The 25,336-nt window shown below is 40.9% G+C and overlaps 1 protein-coding gene across 3 annotated transcripts in view; it reads right to left on the bottom strand.

The window, feature by feature from the left end:
* The window catches only part of Esr1 (estrogen receptor 1), a 325,828-nt gene that overhangs the window by 185,696 nt on the left and 114,796 nt on the right, over positions 1–25,336 (bottom strand). For all 3 annotated transcript variants that reach the window (XM_070010912.1, XM_070010911.1, XM_070010913.1), the window contains exon 3: positions 15,373–15,563. In XM_070010912.1, the coding sequence (XP_069867013.1) occupies positions 15,373–15,563 (191 nt within the window). The remainder of the gene's footprint in view (positions 1–15,372; positions 15,564–25,336) is intronic.

The raw sequence follows: 25,336 nt of genomic DNA on the forward strand, positions 1-25,336 counted from the left end.
AAACTAGGTAATCTCTCTGGAGCCTTGTGATACCTCTTCTAAGCATGGCTGCCAGAGGCCCTGTGAAATAACAGCTATAAACAGCCTGTCAAACGCGTAACTTTTCACAAAAAAATATGACAAAAGTTATGACTCTATATAATAGACTACTAGAGAGCCATCAAGCAAGCAGAGAACCAGTGGGCCATGCCAGTAATCCTAGCTACTTGGGAGGCTGAAAGCTGAAGATTCACTGTGGTTGAAAGTGGTTCAAAATCAGCCCAGGTAGGAAAGACTAGGTACCTCTAATTAACCACCAATAAGCCAGAGGTAGCTAGGGTGGGGCAGATGCTTATTAAATTTTAACTATCATTAATATTAGGTGCCAAATTTCCAGACCAGCCCAACTCACCCCTATCTAGGGTGACATCTAAAAGATAGAAGCCTCACGCCAGTGTATTATTACCTACTATTTTCTGAGTAATTGAATGATGTGGGTTTACCCTTAAGTAATTCTCTTCACATCCTCTGACTTGCAGGGCTATATTCACACAATCAAGTGGAAATCGTGTAAAATTCTTGGGTCTATCCCCCAAATATCTACTGCAGTCAGTATCAGGCTAACTGTCAGAGCTAGAAATTCTTTCAATGCTAGGAAAAGCTGGCAAAAAAAAAAAAAAAAAAACGTAAGAAAAATAGCAATTGATTCAAACCTCTTCACAAAACGCATCTAAATATATTTTAAAGCAACTCCACATTACTCTTTGTCAAAGAAAGTATGAACGTCCTAACAGGTCTCTGGAGATGATGTGATTTAGACACAAACTCATTTCTGGGCTTTAGAGACAATGTGCTTGCCTTTTATACTCAAGAACTGCGAAGACAATGAGCATCTACAATCGAAGGAAGCCAAAAACGATTAAGTCAAACCGCTGAACACAGAAGACACTGTTTACTGCTTCATACAACCTGAATTTTTCTCATTGCTTCCTACTCTGAACAGGAGAGAGTAGCTAAATTTTATTTAACAGAATGCATCTCAAGATGTGTTAAATTTGGCATAATTACTTCTTTGCAATCTATTCGCTTTCTCCTGATTAATAATTTGGTGCCATTCCCAATTCACATTTTGAAGCAGCAATTAGAAAGGTCATTATGAAGTTTAGCTTTTTTTCTTTCTTTCTTCTTTAAAATTTACTAAAAACGCAAGGCTTGTACAGGAACACAGCCCATTCTCCTAGGGACTGCTCTCCAAGAAAGAGAAGACTGTATTTTTGTTGTCACTGTCAAAAACATAACAAGCTGAATGGACTAGTTTGATTCTCCCCGCCTTATGAGAAAATGTATGTCAACAATTTACACATCCAAAAAGCATAAAAATAGTAACTTCTAATTGTATACAAGTTAAACAGGACTGTCATTATTTAAGTGAGGAAAGGCTAGAATAAAGCTCTACAGAAACAAGCAGTATAGCAATAAAAGAAAATAAAGGAGATTTAGTCAAGCAATTTTCTAAGTCTTCTCTATCTGTAAGAAGCTATGTGCTTGATACTGTCTACCCAGCTAGCCAAGACACTCAACTAATTTTCCATTAACATCCTTTTTATCCCCCTTCTTCATTTACCAAAGTTAGTCTGAGTTGGATGTTGCTCACTAAAAACTAGAGGCTCTAATGAATACATATAATGATTTTGCTAAAATGACATAGATGATAAGTCATAATGATGATTACTATATTTCTAAGGTATTTTATTTATGATATGTAATTTCTCATGTTATAATCACTTTGTTAGTAGGATTTTATAAATTGCAACAAACTGTGATCCACATTACAAACACAAAAATGCACTGAGGGTAAAAAAATGATCATGCTATTTCGTGTATCATAATAGAGGCGATGAAAGGGCAAAGGAAAAGCTAATGAACATCAAGCCAAGTTTTTCCAACCCTTCTACATCTGCCGCCATATTAGCAGGAACAAAGTGGACAGTATATAATGACTCCTTAAAATGATTTCTTAGAGGAATGCTGTGTACTCTGACCCATATGCCTTTTTATAGCTGCCTACCACATTTGATTAATAACTAAAACAAAGACAGTGTTGATGAGAGGAAGTCTTGAAGAAATACATCTATTTAACCTGCTATTTCTTGGTAAATGATTCACACTTGACTTTCTACTTTTGTCTCAAATATACTACAAAGTATCTAAATGTCATGATACCACAAACTCTAAATCACAATGATTTCTCAACCCAGGTTTGATTCTGCTTAAACAACAAGCCATCTTAAACAAGAAAGCACCAGATTGGGTATAACAGTGGCTTTATTTCTGCTTAAAATGCAAAGGTAAACTTCTTAGGTGAAAAAAATGAAGCAATTGAAAACAAGTGATGCATTCAGAGATAACACACACATACACACACACACACACACACACACACACACACACACAAATCAGACTGGAAAGGACTGAGAGGAAGGGCAGAGCAGAACAAATTTCAAATATAGTGCGCTTCTAGTCCCATTGCTTGATGTCCAAATATATCACTTTTTTAATGTTTGGAAGCATCTGCTTAAAATCTTCTCAGCTATCTAAGCCAACATCTCAAGAAGACCTGTCATCCCATCCTCTCCTTCAAAACCCAATCCATGCTCACTGAGCACTTCCGGTCGTCCTTTCTAATCAATGACACCACTCTGTAAGCAAAGCAGCCTGTGTTTCCATGTTGGAAAGATGGGGTCACCACACCACCTACCAGCAGCAGGACCTCCTGTGACTGTTTGCTATCTCCCCAAGTCCATCCAACTTCCTGTACCTCTCATTTCATCTCTTTCAATGGTTTTTTTTTAATCCTAGCCCCTTTCACTACAGACAACACAAACTACACACAAGCAAAGGAACTCATTTATTATTATTACTACTAATACTAATAAAAGAGTTCTTTTCTCAAGGAGATGAAAAGGAAAGGCTTTTAATAAAGTCTGTGTGGGCTCCAAAACTAAAATTTGCATCGATGGAGAAGATTTCAGAATTGTGAGAGTCATGTAAGAAAGTTCAATGCCGCTAAAAAGAACAAAGATACCCACAAAATCCAAGACACTTGCTAAATTCTAAAATATTCTGTTTCTGTTCTTGGGTAAGAAAAAAGCAGCTCATGGCAGAGGTACATTAGCACAAAGAAGACACCCCTTGCATTATTGCATCCGGCCCTGGAGAGCAGCCACCAGCACCAAACTCAGACCCCTAGGACCTCAGACGCCTCCAGAGCATCAACTTCTTGTGCATTGGGAGTCTTCTGCCTCAATGATGTCTTAAAGCCATAGATATATGTTTAGTACAATAAGAGGAGGAGGAAGAGGTAACGGAAGGTGGGAAACTAGGGTGAGGGAGAGAAGAAGGAGGAAGAGAGAGGATAAAAAAAAAAAAGATGAGGGCCGGGTGCCAGTGGTTCATGCCTGTAATCCTAGCTACTCAGGAGGCTAAAATCTGAGAATCAGGGTTCAAAGTCAGCCTGGGCAGAAAAGTCCGTGAGACTCTTATCTCCAATAAACCACTAGAGAACTGGAAGTGGTGCTGCAACTCAAGCAGTAGAGCACTCGCCTTGAGCTGAAGAGCGCAGGGACAGCGCCCAGGCCCAGAGTTCAAACCCCACAACTGACCAAAAAAAAAAAAAGATGAGGAAGAAGAGAAGTATGATGAAAAGAGGAGAAGACAATAAAAAGAAATAGGAAGAAGAGGAGGAGGTAAAAGAAGAAGAAAAGTTAAATCGCCATTTCATCAACAGTCCACTAAAAACACAACCACTCCATTTTCAGTGTTTTTCTAGCTGCTCTATTCTCTGTCCAACCGCCTTCGGAATAAAAGCAAATATAGAATTTCTGAATGAAGAAGTGAGAGCAGAATGGATTTCTATTCGGAAGCCACTTCTGCATGGACTTGCAGCAAAGGACAGAGTCAGGTGGACAAGACCAAGTGTTTTCTCTAGACTTTGACCACGTGTGTCCAATCCTGGCGGGGAGCACCCAGACCGACTGTGTGCCGACCTCCTGGGAAGCAGGCGTGCAAGCAGGGAACTCCCCAGATCCCCCGGGAGGCTGAGGCTTCTTGTCTAGGTGGAGATTGGAGGAGGGCGAGGACCACTGTTTGCGTGCTGGACTGCTCCATTTCGCCCTGGCTGACCAAGCTGAGATTCTTGGTGGAGTCATTCACACAGCGCTGCTGTGATGTCTCTACAACCCAGAAACCATAACAATCTATTGTCCTCGGCTACCTAATGTCCCCAACACAATTTCACTTGAGCTGCGGACTAACGGCACGAATGCTGCCCTCCGGCGCAGGCCTTGTGCTCCTCAGGTCACCAGACTCTGAAAATAAAAAAGGAAGACTTGGCAGAGACACACTACTCTTTCTCTGCAAACGAAAAAGAGAAAATGCTAGCGTGAAATCAGCTAACTGGCTGTAAAAGAAAGCAATAAAATGGTGTATTTATAACACACGTAAAGGATTGTATTGTCAAAAATAAAAATACAGGCGAGAAAAAGAACACAATTTGCCCAGCAGCCCAGCAAAGGTTATATTTTGTGCTATCCACATTCAAAAGTCTCTACATAATGCTTTCTCTGTCTGTATCTGTTATCTGATGTATAGATAGATATCCACAGACACACAGATACATACACCCATGTGTGCATATGTGAGTGAGTGTGCCTATTCATATAAAGAACAGATGTCTGTAAGAAATGTTTGATGCAAGCTCCTTCTCCTTCCTTACATTCAGAAAATGTGGCCATGTAGAAGGCATTTTAGAAGCAACAACTGCCACAGGGTCTCGAATCCAACTCAGGGAGCATGACGATGGTCCCCTTACGTGGTTTTGTAAGGGGCTATGGGAAGGAGAGCAGGAAAGAGGAGAAGGGTACGTATTCCCAAGGCTGTGCTGGCACTGGCCTGGCCCTGCCAGCTTCTCTGCTAGACTCACAAACAGTCCTTAGGAACACAGCTAAGGTAGTGGCAGGTGATGGGGTGTATATCACTTGATCAATAGTACTATCCTTAAGGGAAAGTATAGGAGAAGGAGAATGAAGAAGAGGCAAATTGAAATTTTCAACACTCTATCATCTAATTGATAGAAAGCTACCCAAATCATTTTCAGCCTTGTCTGAGACCAGTTTTACTGCCATGGTTTTAAAAATTAAAGAGTGCATCTGAGGTTCTCATCTGCTGATTGTTTGTGTAGGAAAGCTTCGTGTCAGTCTTTAGAAGCAACAGTCTCTAGCCAGTTTCCAAATGTTCTTCATAAATATCTCACAGGACCAAGCCTGGAGAGAAAAAAAATCAAGAATTCTGTAAACAGCAATATTATGCAGTCTAAGCTAAGGCTACTTAAATAATTTTTTTCTTAGGACCTGATGTTTTTCTTCCACATCATAAAAAAAATCAATTGTAGTACATTTTGCATCTGTAATTGCTGCATTCTGTATTACCACAGAGATGTATCTTTAGATTTTATTAATATCACTCCCCTGGCACATTTCACAATTAAGCTAAAATCGTACCTTGTTTGCACCATCTTGGAAATAAAGTATTATTCAACCTTTGAATACACATCTGACATACTGCTCATGCTGGTAGGAAAGGATTTACATAGGGAAGAGACTGAGGATCTCTTACAAGCAGTTGAAGTCTACACTGTTGTGATATACCTACGAATGCTGCAAAGTGCAGATCACAAGGTACGGGGAATGTGCTCACTAACAAGTCTCATGACTTGTTAGTAAAGGTGACTCCAATGTGCCTGAGACAGACAGAAGCTTAGATGCCATCTAGATTATTCTTCTTGTCCCCCTCCCCCACCCCACTGAACTCAGAGCATTTCCTTCTGCAAGATCCCCCTGTCCCTTTATACACCTTCAAGACGTGTCTCGTGCTGCTTTGAACTCTTTGTATGGTCTACTGTATATGTTCACCACCTTTCATATCTGTACCAGATGAATCTTTCATTGAACTTGGGGAAGTAGGGAGGTTATATGGAATGATGTATCCCTGAATTTGTTGCACTGCTAAAATAAAATGGTTGTTCAATAAATATTTATTATATGAACACAGACACACACACACACAAACAGCAGCAGCAGCAACAACAACAACAATTAATTCCCTGAGTTCAACAAGTTAGCCTTCTCTGGGGAAAAAGCTAGTGTGAGGTTGGGCAAGGAGACCTCCTCGTGTATACCGTGAATATGTGCTAAGGGAAGCTAGGAAACAGAATTCAAATATAGTGGGCGGGCCCTGCAGGCATCTATGGAGCAGAAAGAGTAATCTCTATACTAGAAACCAGAGAAAAATACAGAGGGAGCCAGAGGCCAGTGATTCTCCCCTATATTCCTGAGGATGAGAGTCAGAAGCCAGCCTACACAGGCAAAGAGAGACTCTTATCTCCAAGAGACTCTTATCTTCAACTAAGCAGCAAAAAGGGGGAAGTAGAGGTGTGGCTCAAGAGGTAGAGCCCCAACAGAAAGGGGAAAATGCCAAGTGATAGCACAAGACCCTGAGCTAAACCCCGAGTACCAACACAATGAATGAATGAATGAAGAAAACCATCTATCTGTGTGGTGATTTTATTATACTATCATGGCAATGGTTAACAGCTGTGGCAAAACACCTTTGTAATCATTTTCAAATGCGATCTTCTATGTGTAATTCTGAAGTGCCCAAGAACAGATCATTATAACTTTTATCCATCTTAAGAATGAAAGGGATGACGTTGATCAAGATATATTGTATTCATAAACTGCTTTGGTAAATGGTGACTCTTTTGTACAACTACTTTAAGATAGTTTTAAAAATAAGAAAAAAAATAAGAAAAACTTTCAAAAAAGAAATGATAGCTTGTCTTCTAGGGTATATAAAGGAAACATTGTGGGCTCCATTAGTGAAATAACCTCAAGTGGTACAGCCACTCTGAAAATCAGTTTGCTCAGATTTCAACTCCCAAAGTTCATCCTTATAAATGTAATCTTTGTCATTCATCTATAAATTCTAAAATCTACTGATTTTAAAAATCTCTCTACTCATTCAATTTGAATTTCCTAACATATGATTTTAAAACTGCCAAGTGAATCACATGAAGATAATGTTCATTTGAATAAAATTTAAAATCCATTTACTCTTTCTCAAAGAAAATACAAGATAAGTGCCTATCATAGAGAGAAACTCTAATTTAATAATTAAGTTTTTCCTTTGTTCCTTTCATTCTTAGCAAGTAAAAAGACCAAAATCTCCTTTTCTTCCATTGAAAGGAAAGTGGAAAATTGGGCAAAATCATAGTATTTCCCTGGCTTTCTCCTATTTGTCTCAAGTAATGTATAGCTTTCATTTAAAAAAAATATCAAATCTACTTGCTAACTCATACATGAGTGTGGAGTTAACACTGTAACAGCAAAAAGTTCTGCAAAGCAGATAGTAGACTTATTAAATACATTTTTTTTCTTACCTATGACATTTTGCAACACAAAGTCAGGTAAGTGAACAATGGAACGAATCTGAATATATTGTGTGGAAATGACATAGTAGATAGTTCAGAAATGATTAGCCTACCTTTTAAAGCATACTTTTCTCAAAGTGGGAATCAGGAAGACAGACCTTTCTCTTCAAAAAGGATATAAACCAGTAGTTTGCTAGGAAGAAGGGAAAAATTTAGAAGGATTCCGCTATGGACCACCACCAAAACGTTTTGTCCAAACAGTGTCAGCAATCATTCGAAGGGCTAGCTGCTGCCCTTTGAAAAATGTGCCCATTAAAGCCTATCTATAATTTTTGTAGGAAATTATTGCCACTCCTAAGTGGGGCTTTCTAATGGAATTGTTGATGAGCTTAACCACTATATATGGGCACAAACTACCACTTTAATAGAAATAGCCCATGCCATGACCAGAACAGAATCACTTAGTAGGGAAATTGGAAATTTAATTTCAATCAGATGAACAAAAAGTAAAGAAGAATGCTTGAAGTGGTAGCATAAAAAATACCAGCGATTAAAAACATTTGGAACCTTTGCTTACCCTTCAAAGGCATTTGTTGCCATGGTTTTAAAAGACCTCTGAAAGCTTCAGCTGTATCCACAAAAGCTGCCAAGAAATAGGGGTTCTATACTGATTTTATTTGTCAAAAGCATTTGTCTTAATTATCTCCAAGATAAAGACCACTTGGCTAAAGGAGAGAAAGGGAGGGGGAAAATAAAGAAGAAGAACCACTGTCATTTCACAGGTAAGAAGGTTAGGATTTTACCTTTATGAGACCTTCTTCAAATGCATTTGTGTAGGTGGATACACAGGTCTCATTTTTTTTTGCTGTCCCATTGAAGAGTGACAGACACTTAAAGTCAGTAGATAATGTGAGGTTTCTAGCTTTTGGCTTTCATGATATAGCTTTGCTTTTCCCTGATGAAAATATCTACCAAGTTTATCAATACCTGGGGACCATGACCGTCTTTGAAAAAGGTTCAGGATAAATGCCTTCACTCGAAAACTCTCTGGCAGGTCACTTGTATACAAACTTCTGCTAATCAGCTTCAATAGTTTTTATTTTTCTCTCTACAACACAATATTCATGGCAGCACAAGACAGAGGATTTAATAAACACAGAAAGGATTGCGCAAAGTCTGGGTCTCAAAGGGGTCTACATGCTCCCATGGTATGAATAATTCCAATATCACTGCCAAATACCTTGATTCTTGTTTCAACATCATAAAAATGCTCATATTTTTCCCACTGTTTACTATGTCTACAGCTTAATGTACTGGTACCAGCGTGTTCTCTTTTAAATTGTAAGTTCTTGGACAGCATGCTTTGACCATATTGTACTAATTCATGGCCTTCCGGTTTAGAAATGTCTTGAGCATAGCTTTCATAATAAACATCTTTCTTACAAGGTTTTGGTAAAATCCAGGAAGCTCTTGTAATACATTATTAATGAGAACCAAAGGAAGCTTTTGTAGTTCCTGCTATAGTTTGGATTAGTGTCCCCCAAATAGCTAAGTATTAAGGTTGGCCTCCACCCACAGTGCTCTTAGCAGGTGTTAGAACCTTTAAAAGGTGGAGACTTTGGGTATGTAATTGTAACCCCTCTATCAGGTATTTTCACAATAAAAAAAGAGATGGAGACTAGTGGGAGGTTTGTAGGTCATTGGGAGGTGTGCCCTTCAGTGGGATATGGGCTACAAGCCCCTTCATCTTCTTTCATGCTAGCCATGAGGTGAATGGCATTCTGCCTCTCCACTGTTACCAAAGGCAACATGGCCAACAGACCATGGACTAGAACCTACAGAACTGAGTTAAGCATATCCTTCCTCTTTTCCAGTTGGTTGTCTTAAGTATTTAGTTAATCATGGAAAACGCACTAAAGTAGTTGCTTCTCTTTTACACATTTTTAAGAAGTATTTAAACCATTCTTTACATCAGGTTTCTCTTCGACATTAATTGAGGAAATAAATTCTGACACACACCCCACACACACATGCACATACACACAAATACGTACAACTCCTGGACAATATATAGAACTGATTCTGCTGCTGTGGCTATTGAGAATTCCAGGTAAATCTAGAAAGAAATTCAACGCTCATCTTTGAGGAAGTCCCAGAAATCTGGTTTGTCTACTGTCTACCTAACATGATTAAACAGATACACAAGAACAAATAAAAAAAAGATAAGCTAGAACAAGATTATGTAAACCCTTCAGCTTTGTCTAAGGATTTTTCCATGAGTCATGGAAATCATTAAAAGATTCTGTCCAGAGGACTGGCAAGATTAGTGATTTGCTGCACAAATACTAATAGAACTAATAGGCTGGCAGGTTGCAGAAGGGCTCATGAGAAGGAAAAGCAAGTGATACAAATGCTTTAGATGAAGAAGAAAAACAGAAATACTGGATTATTGCAAGTTTCTAGTTATAGATAATGGAGGGAAATCTAAATAATGAGAGTGAGGTGGACATGCGCGTGACCAAAAGCTGCCATAAAACTGTGCAAGAGCAAGGCAGTAAAAAAAAAAGAGCAAGGGTAAGGCAGTAAAATAAAACAATAGCTAAAACTAACTCCCAGGCTTGAAGTGTGAGTTCCTGAGACCAGGACACAGGTATTAACACACCCCAGGGTCAGGACAACTGGCTGGTGGCAGAGGAAACAGATAGTGGTCACTGAGAGGTCAGGGAACAAGCGCTTGACTGGGACTCGGGCCTGTGATCCAAGATAATCAGAAGGCTGATATCTTAAGATCAAGGTTTAGAGCCAGCCCAGGCAGACAAGTCTGAGGGGCTCCACTTGGAACAGCTCAGCTCTAAACAACTTACAGATAAACAAAATGAACACCAGGAAGCTGAAATGTTTTGTGAGAGGGTGGATAAGGTTCAAAAGGGCGGAGAGAGATGAGACAGATGAATGGAGAGAGGAAATGTGGGTGAAAACAGTTGTGATATTTAACGTCCATATGTGAAAATGGAACCACTTAAAGTGAAGGGAAAAGTGGGGTTGAAAGAGAGGAGGGAGCATGAGGAAAGGGGTGACATGGATGCATTGTACTCACAAACTGACATGTTGATCTGAAACCCCTTTGTACACCTACTTAAAATATAAACTATTTTAAAATATAGATAAAAATGATTGCTACCGCTTTAGACACATACACATTAGAGTTCCATAAAGTTCTTAGCCAGGTGCTTGTGGCTCACACCTATAATCCTAGCTACTCAGGAGGCTAAGATCTAAGGACCAAGGTTCAAAGCTAGCCCAGGCGAGAAAAGTTTGAGACTCTTATCTCCAATTAAGCACCAAAAGAGAAAGTGGTAGAGAACAGTAGCCTTGAGAAAAATAGCTAAAGAACAGTGTCCAGGCTTTTAGTTCAAGCCCCAGGACCAGCAAAAATAAATTAATATGTGTGTGTGTGTGAGTGTGTGAGTCTTTATTTACAACGTGAACAGAAACTTTAAGCCATTGTGTTATCATAAGCCAAACCCAGGGACAAATACCTCAGGATTTTGCATATTGCTCATATGCAGAATCTAAGCAAGTGCTCCTCATATAAGCTGAAGGTAGAACAGTGCTTCCCAGACGCAGGGGAGAGGGAGAGGAGGAGACATGATGATGGACTGAGTTGCAGTTAAATAGGAGTAAGATGTTCTAGTATGCTACTGCTTGGTACTGAGAGCAGAAATAATGATCATGTGTTTTAGAGCTCAACAAAGCTGAACAGATTTTGAATGTTTTTATCACATGTGGGTAACAAATGTTCAGGGAGATAAGTAGGTTTATCCTGACTTGAACATTATACAACACAAACATATATCAAAACACCGCACAATATCCCATAAATACACGTCATCTCTGTGTATCCAGGGTAGGGAATATTTTGAAAGCAATCTAGGAAATGTTTGTGATGCTCATTTTGATAAGAGAAGGCAGACTATTGACTGAGAAAGTGTCTGTGGACAGCAGCCTGAATGTAAGAAGCTGGCTCTTATAAGCAAACGCACAGAACCATGTTGATGAGCTCAGAATCTAAAAGGGGAATATGTTGGTGTGTTGGGGAAGAGAAGAAAGGTCAATGTGGCTGGACTACAGTGATGAGGGAGAACTAAGAAGCAGCAATGGAAAGATGTAGGATGTTTTAGGTGACAGGAAGAGAAATTTTACTGTACTGGCATCAAATAGGTTGAAGCTCAAGCTCACACAACTTGATTAACCACCGAAAAGACTTGTCTGCTGTTGCACAGGGACTGGCTTGTGTGGAGACCAAAGCTTTTATACTTTGAGTTGAATATATTAGCTGGTTCTCAACTGAATCTCTGAGAAGACTTCAGAGATAAAATAATCACATGACAAGAAAGGAAGAAGCCTCTCTACTCTCCTCATTCCCTAGCCACACCCAACAAGGGTGAATAAATAAGCCAGGTGACTAGACATGACTGCAAAATTAGGTGGGAACACTAACCCACCTTTGGTGAAAACACGTAAGCCCTCAAGCCTGAAATGGCTATGTTCTTTTTACGACAGAGGTCTCCCAAATGAATGGGGCCAGCTACACAGGCCTGAGATTCTCTAGAATATATGTCCGCTACCTCTCCCCAGCTCTCGGAGCTATCCAGGGTGCTGGATGATCTTGCCCTAAAGCTTGGTAAGGGCCTGAGGACCAGGCTCTCAGCCAGGTTAGATCTAAGGCCCCCACTATATTAAACCGTAGCCAGATTCTACCCTGATACCATGGCCCTCCTTGCTCTCAGCTAACCTGAGAAGAAACACCTGCTGTCATTATGTCTGTTTGGTCTAATGTTGAGCAACTTCTGCATACATACCAGATTGAAAACAAAATGGTAGCATAGTTAGAGCTGTGCAGATAGGTTAGGGTCCCTCTGTGCTTTGTGGCCTTCGGAAATAATGATGTGTGAGAAGCAATGAGCTCATCAGGTTCCTTTTTTTCTTTGCACTAATACTCAAAGGTAACATCTGACTGCTGAGCTTACAACCAGATTGGCTTATACAGTTCAGTCAGTTTAGGGTCTCTCTCTAAAGACACAAATCTATGCCTCCAATTATTTAAAAAAATCAATAAAATACAGAATTCCATCCTGACTCCTCTAGGAACCTTGACTTTGCTTCTCAAGAAGTACATTCAACTGAAGTCTATTACTCAATTTTTCAAGTAATCAAGTTTGTACATTAAGTAGTGGATGGAAATCTGTATGCTTTCAAGTCAAACACTTTTGCTCTTCAACCAAAACACTTAGAACAAGAGAAGACTCTTCCATATTCTCATCCTAGCTCTCTTCCTAAGTAACAAGAGAAACAGCATCTCAGAACTTTCCACCTACGTGTCAGACTCTTCACTGTCCTTACATGGCTTTGAGGGTCAGTGTGATTTACAAAGAGCCACAGGAGTTCAGGACAACTTCTCAGTTCCAGGGTACCAAGACTATGATGAGAAAATGGGACTAAAAACCCTTAAACTGACTCTGGTATGTTACCTTTTATAATCATTAAAAAATGAAACATATGGCAAAGACAAGGAATTGGTAACTTTGCTTTGACACAGTCTAAGACTGAATATATAGGCAAGTCATGCCATTGGTTCCTTTAATGGTAAATCAATTTCATTAATTTTCATTCACATTCTCCTTTTCCTCCTGGTTTTTGCTCACCTGTTCAACATATGACTGAACACACATGTTTTTCTCTACCTTGCTCTTCAGATTTACTTTTAGTAAACTGGAGATGGAATTAATTGCATAATGGAGTCTCAAAGAGTTTTCAAATATCCATCTTCCAGATCACAGCCTTTAGAGAAGCTAGGATTACAGGCATGAATGCTATAACATCTTTCAATCTCTATAATCTTACGTATAAAATATTTTCTTCTCTTATATTCATCTATTATTTTTCTTATATTTTTACCTGGTGTTACTTTGTCTTTTCCAACTGATTTTCTAATTGTATCATGAGAACATACTTCTGCTTTCCCAAATAAACTTCCCAAATAAATTCTGAATCTTGTGACATTATGGATTGTGTCTTGCATATTTTTCAATTTCACTGGCAACATCTAGGTAGATGCAAGGTTTTCAGTAAAATATAAATAAACAAAACTTTGGCCTTAAAACCACATATTTTCCTACAAATAATGGTGTTTAAATAATAAAAATCTTTAAAATTAGCAAATTATAATCACATAGTAAATAAAATTATTCTGGCAAAGAGCCACTATCATCTAGTTGCATATTATGATGGCTTCTTTTTGGCCACAGCGACAAAGCTGAGAGCTAACACACAATGCATACCTTGCACAAGCTAAAATAGTTGCTTTACACAAAAGCTTTGAGGATCACAGCCCTAAATCACCCTTTATTTGGGAGAGAACTACACTTCAGGCCTGTCAAAGTGTATGATTGAATCTATTCATTAATCATAATCGAACCTATTCATTAGTCATATCATAATCATAAACTTTTCTCACCACCAGATCAAATGCTTAGTGATATTATGAAGTCAAATATATGATAAAACCAAAAAATTAAAGTATATGTCAAAAAATGCCTTTAAGGGCCTTAAACTAACCTAAACCAAGTCTAAATTGTATCTTTTCTGAATTAAGATAGCATCAGCCAGAAAAATTAATAGTGTCACACACATTTACTACAGAGAATATCATTATTTTTCATAAAAACACCAACAAAGAAATCTAATCCTTCTAACTGAATTCTCAAAGATGTTGAAAGCAGTAAGTGTCAAAGAAAATGCTTTTAAAATGGATCATATTGACCTCGCAGGCTATTCTATTAAGATATGAACAGCTTTAAAAAAATAGCACTGGCAATGGAAGAAAAAAATACATAGTTTGTGCCAACCTGTTTGTGTCCTGCAGCAGGGCTGTAAAGAGCCACCTCAGAAAGTTCCCGAAAACCACTCCTTCCACCCATGTCTAATGTCCTGCAGACTCTTGTTTTCCAACAAATTCCTCAAGTCTAGATTGGTGTGGAAAGAATCACACAAAAACTCCCTCACATGTAGTCTTAGCATTTATATGCCAAGCTGAAAAAGGAATAGGGACAGGGGGAGAAATACTCCACTATTAAGACCTAAATAAATAAATAAATAAAAACCTCAACTGCCATCAGACCTCTGGTCCTGGGACACAAAGGATTTTAACATAGATCCTTGATGTAGGGGAGAGAAAAAGCCTGTCTTTTTCCAAGGATATCTCCCATAAACGCAGCAATGAAGATATTCCTGAGATGAAAATCTGATATAGCTGGAAGTCTATCGGAGTAGAACAGTGGGTTGTTATAGCTGGACATTTAACAACTACTGGGTGCAGATGATACATACCCCAATGTCATCAGACATTAAATCTGCTCAGTTAGCGAAAGGTCATGTTATCCACGAGACAAGAAAAAGAGAGGGAGCAGAAGAAGAGAACACACCAAATAAGAATCGGATCCGGAGCAAAGATCAGGACAGACTATTTATGTAGACAAGGCTAAGGCAGAGAGATAATTACCCACAGACACTACCACAGCATCTCACTGAAGCAGAAGGGTGAGTGTCCATCTCTCATCTCTCAATCAGGCCAGAGACATTTCTTTGTAGACCACAGAGACACTGCTACTGAAATCTCCTTTGATAGAATTTGCTCAAGACTCTCCAGAGCTTGTGGAGAGGAAGAAGCAGCCAAGTCAGCTGCCCTGGCGTCGGTCAGCTCCTTCTCCTAGGAGTCTCACTTATTCACATTTCTACCTAGCTGGCTAGATTACTGTTTAGTACAGGTGACTGATCGTGTGGTCCTTCCGCTTTTGGAGTCAGAATAACAATTATAATAGAATACGTTGTTTTCAACACACTATTACCTTGGATACTTCTCTTGAAGAAGGCCTTACAGCCTTCACAGGACCAGACTCCATAATGGTAGCCGGAGGCGTAGTCATTGCACACCGCGCAGTAGCGCGTCTCCTTGGCAGACTCCATTGCCAAGTTTCCCTTGTCGCTGCTGCTGCCCAGTCTCTCTCGGCTGCTCTGCCGTCGATTATCTGAACTTGGCCTGTAGGGGAAGAAAAGAAAAACGGAGGGGGGAGAAAAACAACAACCAATGAGTCCATTAGCATTAGAAAAGCAAATCGTGCACTTTCTGAAGAATGAGAGACCTGGGAGATGGAGCGGATCCACTTTATTCTGACATTTTGAAATGATGAATCATAATGTAAGCTAATCTGTCCTTACCTCTTACCTTCTGTTATGGCAAAAGGTGTTTGCCTGTTCTATTAACCTTGAGGAAGAACTGTTGATTGAAACTTGCTCATGAAATGGACTGTCTACCCCAGAATCTATTACCTATAAAATGACAAAAATGAAAGCTGGTTTCTCCCAGCCTTCTTCATTTTCTAAGGAATCCACACTTAATTCAGAAACATTAGAAACCAACGCTTATTCCAATGCTGGACCACACCAAGGGTCGTTAGGAAATAGAGACAAAGCAGAAAACAGCTGCTGCATTTGAGGCTCAGATGAACAAATGCATGGCGGAGAATACATGTTGAAGAAATTCCAAATTTCTTTGGCTATTGTTACCAGGGAACCCCTTCTTCTCCCCGCACCCCCCGACAGATGTCAGTTTTCACAACCTGACCCTATAACTGGAGAATACTATTCTTCAGTATTCAATGGTCTTATTTAAAACATGTGGAATGAGGAGAGCCAGAAAACACAGATGCTTCCCCTCACCTTGAACACTTCTGGGGAGGGAACCTATCCCAGCACTGAAACGGAAAACACACAGCAAGAAAGCAAAGATCTGGAGGAACCAAGGAAATGCTTGTAAAAATGTTCCTAGAATGCTTGTAGAAAAGTGATCGAGAATGCTGAGAGTCAGAGGAGCGCAGGGAAACATAGCTGGAACTAGAATTTGACCTACAAGATGCTTAGCAATGAGTTCCGAGGGATGGGCAGAAGCAGAAGCAAACACCCAGGGATGAGGAAGCGAAGATCAATGAAAGTCATTATCCTGAGAGAGATCTTGGATGAGAAGGAAACAAAGTAAGAGACAGCATAGTAGCTAAAGAGTATAAGACACATACACATATCTACCACAAAAGGATCTTTGCAATACCACAGACCTGCAAATATGCCATCCAGGCTGAAGGAAATAGACCAAAACAGGGGCAATGGTTGAAGACACAGAGAAGATAAAAGAATAAAAACAAGGAAAGCAGAGTATTTGACCTTACAGACATGGTCATAAATCACAGCCTAAATAAAGATACCTTGAAGGAGACAGGAAGAAGGAAGGTAAGGAAAGAAATAGTAGATAAATCTTTACCTCTCATCTGATGAGGTAGAGAAGTCATTAATACACTGACCCAGGGCTTCTGAGGCTGGTGCAAACAAAGGTGATGTTATAGAATCGAGAGTAGGTGGCCCAAGTCCAGCACAATGCCTGATATATAGTGGGCACTTAATAATAGGTTTCAATGAGTGGAGAATGCTGGGAAGAAGACTAGGAAAGACAGATTAACCGATGTTGGAAGGATACACCGAGTTGGAAGGATACATAGAAGCCTCCTGTGAAGTTTTCGAAGCAAAATGAAGATGAGAAAAAGTCAACTGAGTTTAGAACGTCCAGAATCTCTCGGTTAAAGAAGCTCCTACTTCTTGCTTCCATTCCTCACCCAAGTCATCAGGCCATACAGAAGTCTCCCAGTCCTCCTCTTACAGCCCCCACCTTCCTTTCAGCTCAGGTTTTATAACCCTTCCTTGGCTGTCTCGCTCATTAATAATGTACACAATTGTGTGATGGTGGCTCACAAACTACATGGGCCATAAAATCTACAAAATATTGGCTCTTTGGGTTGAGTAGGTCTGAGTTTGCCAACTTTTTCCACTCTAAATAACTTAGCTCCAAGGTTGGCAGCCTCAAATAGGATTTCTTTATTTTTTAATGACCCTTCGAGAATCCTGGCTTGCCGTTTCCAATTCTCCTTCATGTTCTATTCCCCATCTCTTTCCATTTCATCACTCCCCACCCCCTCAACAACCTCATATATTTTTACTGTCTGTTTACTAATGTCTTGTGTATGATTCAAGTCACTAGGAAGCAATGGGAACAGGACATTGTAGGAAATGGTGCCGTTGAGGAGAGGCAATAGTTAGGAAGCATGGGTCAGACAGATTGAGTGCCTTATAAACTTTATTGATTGCCACAGTCCCTATCATCTCAGTACGCGGCATACAGCAGGCACTCAATATGTACTGAGTGAGGAGTGTCTTGTATGCATCCAAAATGTCCAGTATCCTCAACATCCTGCATTCCAAAATATGATGGATCCCTGAACAACAGGGTTTGGAGTGGACCAGTGCACTTGTAGATGGATTGGGAACGGGGATATGCAACAGTGTGCAAGGACATCTCGCACACATCCTAGAACCTAGACGTAGAGTAAGAAAAATATATGTAGAGAATATGATTTATCAATTACTACAAAAAGATGCACGCAAATTAGCTAGGTGCTGATGGCTCATGCCTGGAATTCTAGCTACTCAGGAGGCTAAGATCTGAGGACTGGGGTTCCAAACCAGCCCAGGAAGAAACCCATGAAACTGTCATCTCCAATTAATCACCAGAAAAAGTGTAAGTGAAGGCATGGTTCAAATGGTAGAACACCAGCCTTGAGAAGAAAGGAAAAAGCCATATCAGAGTGGGAGACCCTGAGTTTAAGCACATACACACATATATATACACACACACATACACATATATACACATACACACACAAACATATACACACACAGATGCACACACAAATCTACCATGGAAGGTTAAATGTATCACGGCTTAGGCACACACATCCAGACCATACAGAAGACCATTAGCAGTTGAGAGAAGCATAAATAAATGTATAGAGGCAAAGTTAAACCATAGCTGCAAAGATCTAACTGCAGTTCATTCCGTGTTGTTGTAATGATTTTATACCAACAATGAGCTCTTGTTGCTGGGTTCCCACAAAACACACAAGCTGTTCATATCTCTGATCAATTGTGTTACACAGTCAGAAGATACCACTTGCAGTTCTCAAGTCTCTTCTGCTGTGTCTAATGTACACAACCTACAAAATGTGTTGCTCCTCCATGAAGAATTACCAAGGCCAGACCTGACCAGGCACAACCTAAAGGTCCCCCCGCCTTATCTAATGACAAGAAAAGAACAAAGGTTGGAAGACCCACAGTGCCACACTGTGCCTGTTGACTATCTAGTACAGCCATTCACTCTAAACAGGCAGCTTTGGCATCTCTTTGGGGTGGCAACAAACGAGGGATTTTTTTTTTGGAAGCCTAGGTTTTCTCAATGCAACTAACAAGATTTTTTTTCATTGTTTTATATATAGTCAAGTGTAGATTTCTTAAGAATTTCATATTTAATGTCTAGAGTTTATACACACACACACACACACACACACACACACACACTCTCTACAGGACTCTTTATCACTCAGAAAAACACAAGCTTATAAATTGAATTTTTCAAGCCCACAAGTTACAAGGTCCTGTAAATAAAAAAAAATCTTAATTTTTCAAGAAAGGAAGAAGGAGAGGGAGGGAGAAACAGACAGAGACAGAAAGAAAGGAGAAGGAGGAAAATGGAGGAAGAGGTGGAGGTAGAGAACAAGGAAGAGGAAGAAGGAGAGAAAGAGGAGGGGCAACAGCAGCCAGGATTATTCATCACAGCCAAGTATGGAATCAGCCCAGTTCCAGATGTCTCTCAATGGATGCATAGATCAAGAAAATGTGTATATATACACAATGGAGTTGTACTCATCCATTAGAAAGAAAGGCATTGTATCATTTGTGAAGAAACAGAAAGATCTGGGAAAATTATTTAAAATAAAGTAAGTCAGGCTCAGAGAGGCATAGGATGGGAGGTTTTCACTTATACATGGAAGCCAGACTTAGCTTATAAACTGATAAGTAAAGACACTGGGTGTTATGCAAGCATATACAAATATGTGAATTAAATACAGTGGATTCAAGGGAGAACTCAAATAGTGTAATTTCTTAAAAAGGCAAAGTCAAATTTCAACAAAATAAACACCAGGAAGTGAATACTTGAAAAGGATAGAGTGGGGTCAAGGGGAAAGGGGTAGATGAATGAAGAGAAGAGGGGGAGAATGTAGTCAAGAATTCAAAGTATATCCTATAAAACTAAGGCAGGAGAGAAGGTGAGTTTGGAAGGGAGGGATGGCTAAGAATATTTGAAAGGGGTAACAGTGACCAAGATCCAATGTATTCATAGATTGCTTTGTAATATGGCAACTCCTTTATACAAATAAACAAAAATAGAACTGCAATGGAGGAGGAAGAGGAGGAAGAAGAGGAGGAGGAGGAGGTGGGAGGAGGAGGAGGAAGAGGAAGAGGGGGTGGAACAAGAGAAGGAGGGGACAGAGGAGGGGGGATGGGAAAACAGGTGAGGGAAGGAAAGGGAAAAGGGAAAAGGAAGGGAGAGATGGAAAGTAGGAGGATGGAAGCAAAGCCTTGGTTCCTGGAGGAAATACTTTACAAAGCTGGAAGAACCATCCCCTCTCTAGAAAGGTGGTTTAATTAAGCAGTAGTGAAGTAACTTCCTACCATCCTTGCTCTACATTAACCCCAAAGCCAGGTGCATTCAAGCTTCCCTACACTTCTCCTGCATAGCACGTGGCACAACTTCCATTTTTCCCGCATGGCACACCCACGTCTGGGTGATTCCTCCCAAGTGCTTGTTCCCCTAGCAAACAGGCAACCCCAACAAGGGACGAATCACATCTCCTCCGATCCCAGTTGTAACCACACAAAATAGGTCCTCGTTTTCTAAATGCACTTAAATAGTTTCCAAGTGTACCCTCCCCCCACCCACCACCAGTTATTGTTTCAAAACACTTTTCTGCTGGGTGTTTTAGGTTTTTCAAGAAAACTCAAAAGTAAAACATTATCCACCTAGAGAAACAAGTCTAAATGTTTACGTCTTCTGCTCCAACCCATATTTGGCTTTTGGCCATTCCTTAGGCAAAAATCAGTTCAAGTCCAGCCTATCTACTGCTGCCTCACACACATCTGCCCCTCCCAGGAAACCAAGCATGAGTTTCACAAGTTAAGTTAGGACTTAACCCAAATACCCAGGCTCCTGCTGGTCCAGTGTTGAATTCTTCCAGCATTGAACACCATCTCTGTTGTCTCCTTGTCACACACCAGCTTGACCTCCAGCAACAGCGAGCGTCCATCTCCTTTCCCTTCCCAGTTGGCTTCCTTGCCAGACTCCTAAGTACCAATGTTTCTAGGGTTCACCCTCCACTCCTGGTGTTTCCCTGGTTGGTGTGCTCGTTGTTGGGGGACAGCCTTCCAAGGACTCGAAATTCACGAGCTAACGACCCACGCTGCTCGCTCAGCCTTATCCTTTGAACACACCAAACAAATGTCCAGCTAAAAGCAGAAGAACTCCTTCTCCTGCCTTCTTCTCCAGGCCTGTGCTCTGCTGTCTTCAAGCAAGCTGCTCTTCCTGCATCGACCCCTTGCTCATCCCTGAGAAACTCTTCCTTCCTCTCCTTCAGTTCTCACTTGATTTCCTCCAGAGAGTTCTGGCGAACTCTGCTCCGTTTGCATAGTCTCCTTCCAGAGCAGAGGCGTTTCTGTTGGCTTTCTCAACCCCTCCATGGCTTTGTGCCACTCCAAGAAGACCGGAAGATCTTTCCAGAGCCCAGAAGGCCCAAGTGGATCTGTGCCCTACGTGTCCCTTGCTTCATGCCTGCCCTCCATCACCCACTTCCAGCCAGAGCGGTGGCTCATGCTCAGCCATCCTACCATTTGCTCTTCATTCTGCCAAGCCAACTCTTCCCAGAGCCTCGTTCCTGCTTACTCTAACTGGGACTCTATCTCTCAAGTAGGAATGAACTCTACTAAGACTACTAGAGTCTGCAAGGGAGAATTGTGAACCTCAATTCTATTTTTTTTTAGAAAACTTCTAATTAAATAATTCCTTGGTACCTCAAATTAAATGATTCCAGTACCAGTGGCTCACACCCCAAGCCTTAGCTACTCAGAGACTAAAATCTAGTAATACTAGTTCAAAACCAGCCTGGGCTGGAAAGTCTGTGAGACTCTTATCTCCAATGAACCACCCCACCCCCCCAAAAAAAAGCCAGAAATGGAGCTGTAACTTAAATGGCAAAGTGTTAATTAGCCTTGAGTGAAAAAGTTCAGAGACAGCACCCAGGGCCTGAGTACTTACACAAAAATAGAGAGAACGAGAGAGATAAGCAGATAGCATCAAGCGCCTCAGAACTCCAAAGCCCCAGAGCGCAGGCTTGGGACACAGCGCAAACCTTGGAATCTTCACCCAGAGGCATTGAGAGCCAAGGGCAAAGCATTTCAAAGTCATTGCCTCATCCCTAAACCCATAAATTCCATCCAAATTGCTTGCAATTACTTATTACAAGACCCATAATACTGGGGAGGGGGCAATTTCATTTCTAGGACAAAGGCTGAAAATTCTGCTGAGTTCTATGAAAACACAGAGTTAATGAGAGCAGTAGTAGGAGAATGGCTTGATGAAAGTTCGAATCTTTCCTAAAAATCCAATTGCAGAAAGTCTGTAACCTCCAAAGAAGCAGAAAATGATGTGTTATTAGTGGTCATATACAAGAGTTTTGAAATTCTTTATACACAAAGACCATTAGTATTCACCATTGAACATGCAAGGCTCTTTGTACAATGTCAAGAGGTTTTCCCACTCACTTAAGAAAAATGTCTCCACCCCAAAATACAACCAAGTGCTGATTTCCCACACTAATGGAAAACAAGAATAGCCTGGTATGAGTCCCCTAAAATCCCATTTAGTCAATATCTTCTTATCCTTTATCAGTTACTAATGTGTAACCAAATGAGCCAATTTGAGTTTTATCACCTCTCCCTTCTCTACTCACACCAATCTCTTACAAGTGCTAATGAATGGCAAGGTCTAGGAGCCCAAAGATACAATAAGCAAGGCATGTAGCTGACACCCAAGAGGAGAGAACGAGAGCTATGGGATTAACTCCACACCTTTTTTCTTTAAAAAAAAAATAGTTTTTAAAACGAATCCGGTGTCCAGTGTAAGTTCTACAGAAAATAGGATGGTTGAAGAAGAAGAAATTGATGTGCTGCAGAATTATTAAGGAATTCATCTATTTATTGGACAGCTTTGAGTAAGTGGCTACTTAGGACTCACCAGGGGACAGATGCAAAAGGGGACAGAGGAAGAGGGAGGGGGGGAGCACAGGAAGAAGCCACCAAAGGCAGTCTCTGTCTTGGGAAGCAGATGACTCAGAAAGAAAGGCCTGTGCTGCTGGGGAAAAGCATACACCCAGATGCGGTCGCACTTCAACACCGTACACCCGGGTGCCATGTAGACAGAGTGGCCTCCTGCCTGCTCTGTCACGTGATCTATCAATCATCCCTTTCTTTAAGATCCTGTCCAAGAGATAGGATCAATGTCACCACCAGAAAAAAAATCCACACAAACACGGCCCAGCCTCGCAGATGGAATTTTTGCCTACGGAAGTTATTTGGGAAGCTGAGGTCATCGGCGATCACGTTACTACAGATGTGCTGAGCTGGGGGCCAAAGTGAGGAGAGCAAGACACTGTGGTGAGAAAGTCTGAAACCAAGTTAGAACTGGTGAGATCTAGCTTAACCAAAACAGAAAAGCAAAAAAAACAAAACCTTGCCAATAACAATTGCACAGCTTAAGCAAATCCCCAGACCTTCCTGCCTTCATTTGTAAAATGAAAACTGAGCCTCCTAAATTTCTTTTTCTGGTGCTACAATTGTGTAACCAGGATTCTATCTCTCTCATGGCTTGAACAACAATCACATCTGTAGCCGGCCACACTTTCTTCCATGATTCCCACGAGAGCTTAGTCCATTTCTCAGAACTCTCCACTGAGCGCATCCACAGCAGGTAATTGGGACCGGGCAGCAGCGTCAGAGCTCAGTGTCCATGGGGTTTCCATAATGGAACGCAAAACATCAGCACCCTCCCCGCACAGATGCCAGTCAGGAACAACCACCATGGCTGCCGGGCGCCAGTGGCTCACACCTGTAATCGTAGCAACTCAGGAGGCTGAGATCTGAGGATCCCATTCAAAGCCAGCCTGGGCAGGGAAGTCTGTGAGACTCTTATCTCCAATGAACTACCAAAAAACTGGAAGTGGTGCTGTGGCTCAAGGTGGTAGAGTGTTAGCTTTGAGCACAAAAGTTCTGGGATATCACCCAGGCCCTGAGTTCAAGCCCCATGACCACCACCAACACCACAACAGAATAACCATTGCAGAAGTCCTCTTTGGGCCTCTGGATGGCCAGCTACTAGCAGCAAGACCTTCCTTTCACTTTCAAATAAGTTTACTCCTTACACCTTCAAAGGAAAGGGGTATGGGGAAAAGCATCACATTTCTAGCTCCCAACAAGGTCTTCTCACAAAAGTGTCATTCTTCTAATATGAGAACAAGCAGGAAGAAAAAGAAAACTTGACAGAAAAGGTTGGAGAGATATTATGACCAAGGTGCACTGTACCTATAAACTGATATGTTGAATGGTAACCTCTTCGTACTTAAAAATAATGAAAATAAGTAAACAGAATCAATGAAAAGACAACTAGACAAAAGGCCCAAATGTAGAAACATAGACAAGGAAGAAAACACTTCTGTACCTTTCGTATATTCTTGGATTCCTAAGCTCTGCCAGCAACAACTGAAGTGTGAACTCGAATAGAATTAAAAATTGCTGAAACATGAAAAGACAAAGGAAATATAATTCATCTACTGTGGCATTGTCCAGGTTCGCACATGGAGCTTTCAAAAAAGGAAGAAAGAAAGAAAAGGCTTCTTTTCACTGAACAATTTTATCAGGGAAGTGAGACTAGATCTTTCCATGTCATCACAAACTAGAAATTGTTGGCATCTCTGAGAGAATGCTAAGGATTTCTTTCATGTGGAAATTGAGACTAAATCTTCAGAATTACTCGTGTGTGTGTGTGTGTGTGTGTGTGTGTGTGTGTGTGTGTTGGTGCCAGTAAGTGAAGCTTGAACTCAGGGCGTGGGAACTGTCTCTTAGCTTGTTCACTGAAGGCTGGTGCTTTACCAGTTGAACAAGACCTCCACTCCTGGCTTTTGGGTGGTTAATTGGAGGTAAGAGTCTCATGGACTTTCCTACCCTGCTTGGGCTGACTTCAAACCGTGATCCTCAGATCTCAGCCTTCCGAGAAGCTGGGATGACAGGCAGAGCTATCAATACCTGCTTAAGATTACAGTGTTTTGATTTTTTTCCTATAGAAAGCAAGTACAAAGGGTCGCTATTCTTGTACCACTGGTACAACCAAGAAAAGCATCCTGGCTTACTTCTAAAGAAGACATACTAGGGGAACACATTTGGGCGTGGCAAGGGCGATGCTTGGGGATGGGTTCCTGGAGACGGGAGAACACAGGCTGACACAGGCATAGAGTTACACACTCTGCGGGCCTCACCGTCCCCAAGGTCGGGTCAGCGTGTGTGTGACCCCCATCAAGGGCAGTGACTGTGACTTGCCTGGAGTTTGGGAGCTTGGACATGCTATGACTATTTCTTTGACTTAGGATAATATATACCATGCGCTTTCTGGAACATCTTGACCTTTTTTCCAGGCTCAGGTCCTCATCTTCTCCTTTCCCCTCCCTCCATGTACTTTTGTGGTCCAGCAACCAATTATGAGCCGTTCTTCAAACTGTCATGCCTTGGATCATGTTGTTTCCTGCCAAGAACATCCTTTTCCAGCCCTTG

This window comes from Dipodomys merriami, unplaced genomic scaffold (genome assembly GCF_024711535.1).
Source record: "Dipodomys merriami isolate MVZ:Mamm:240054 unplaced genomic scaffold, mDipMer1.0.p SCAF_8, whole genome shotgun sequence".
NCBI lineage: Eukaryota > Metazoa > Chordata > Mammalia > Rodentia > Heteromyidae > Dipodomys > Dipodomys merriami.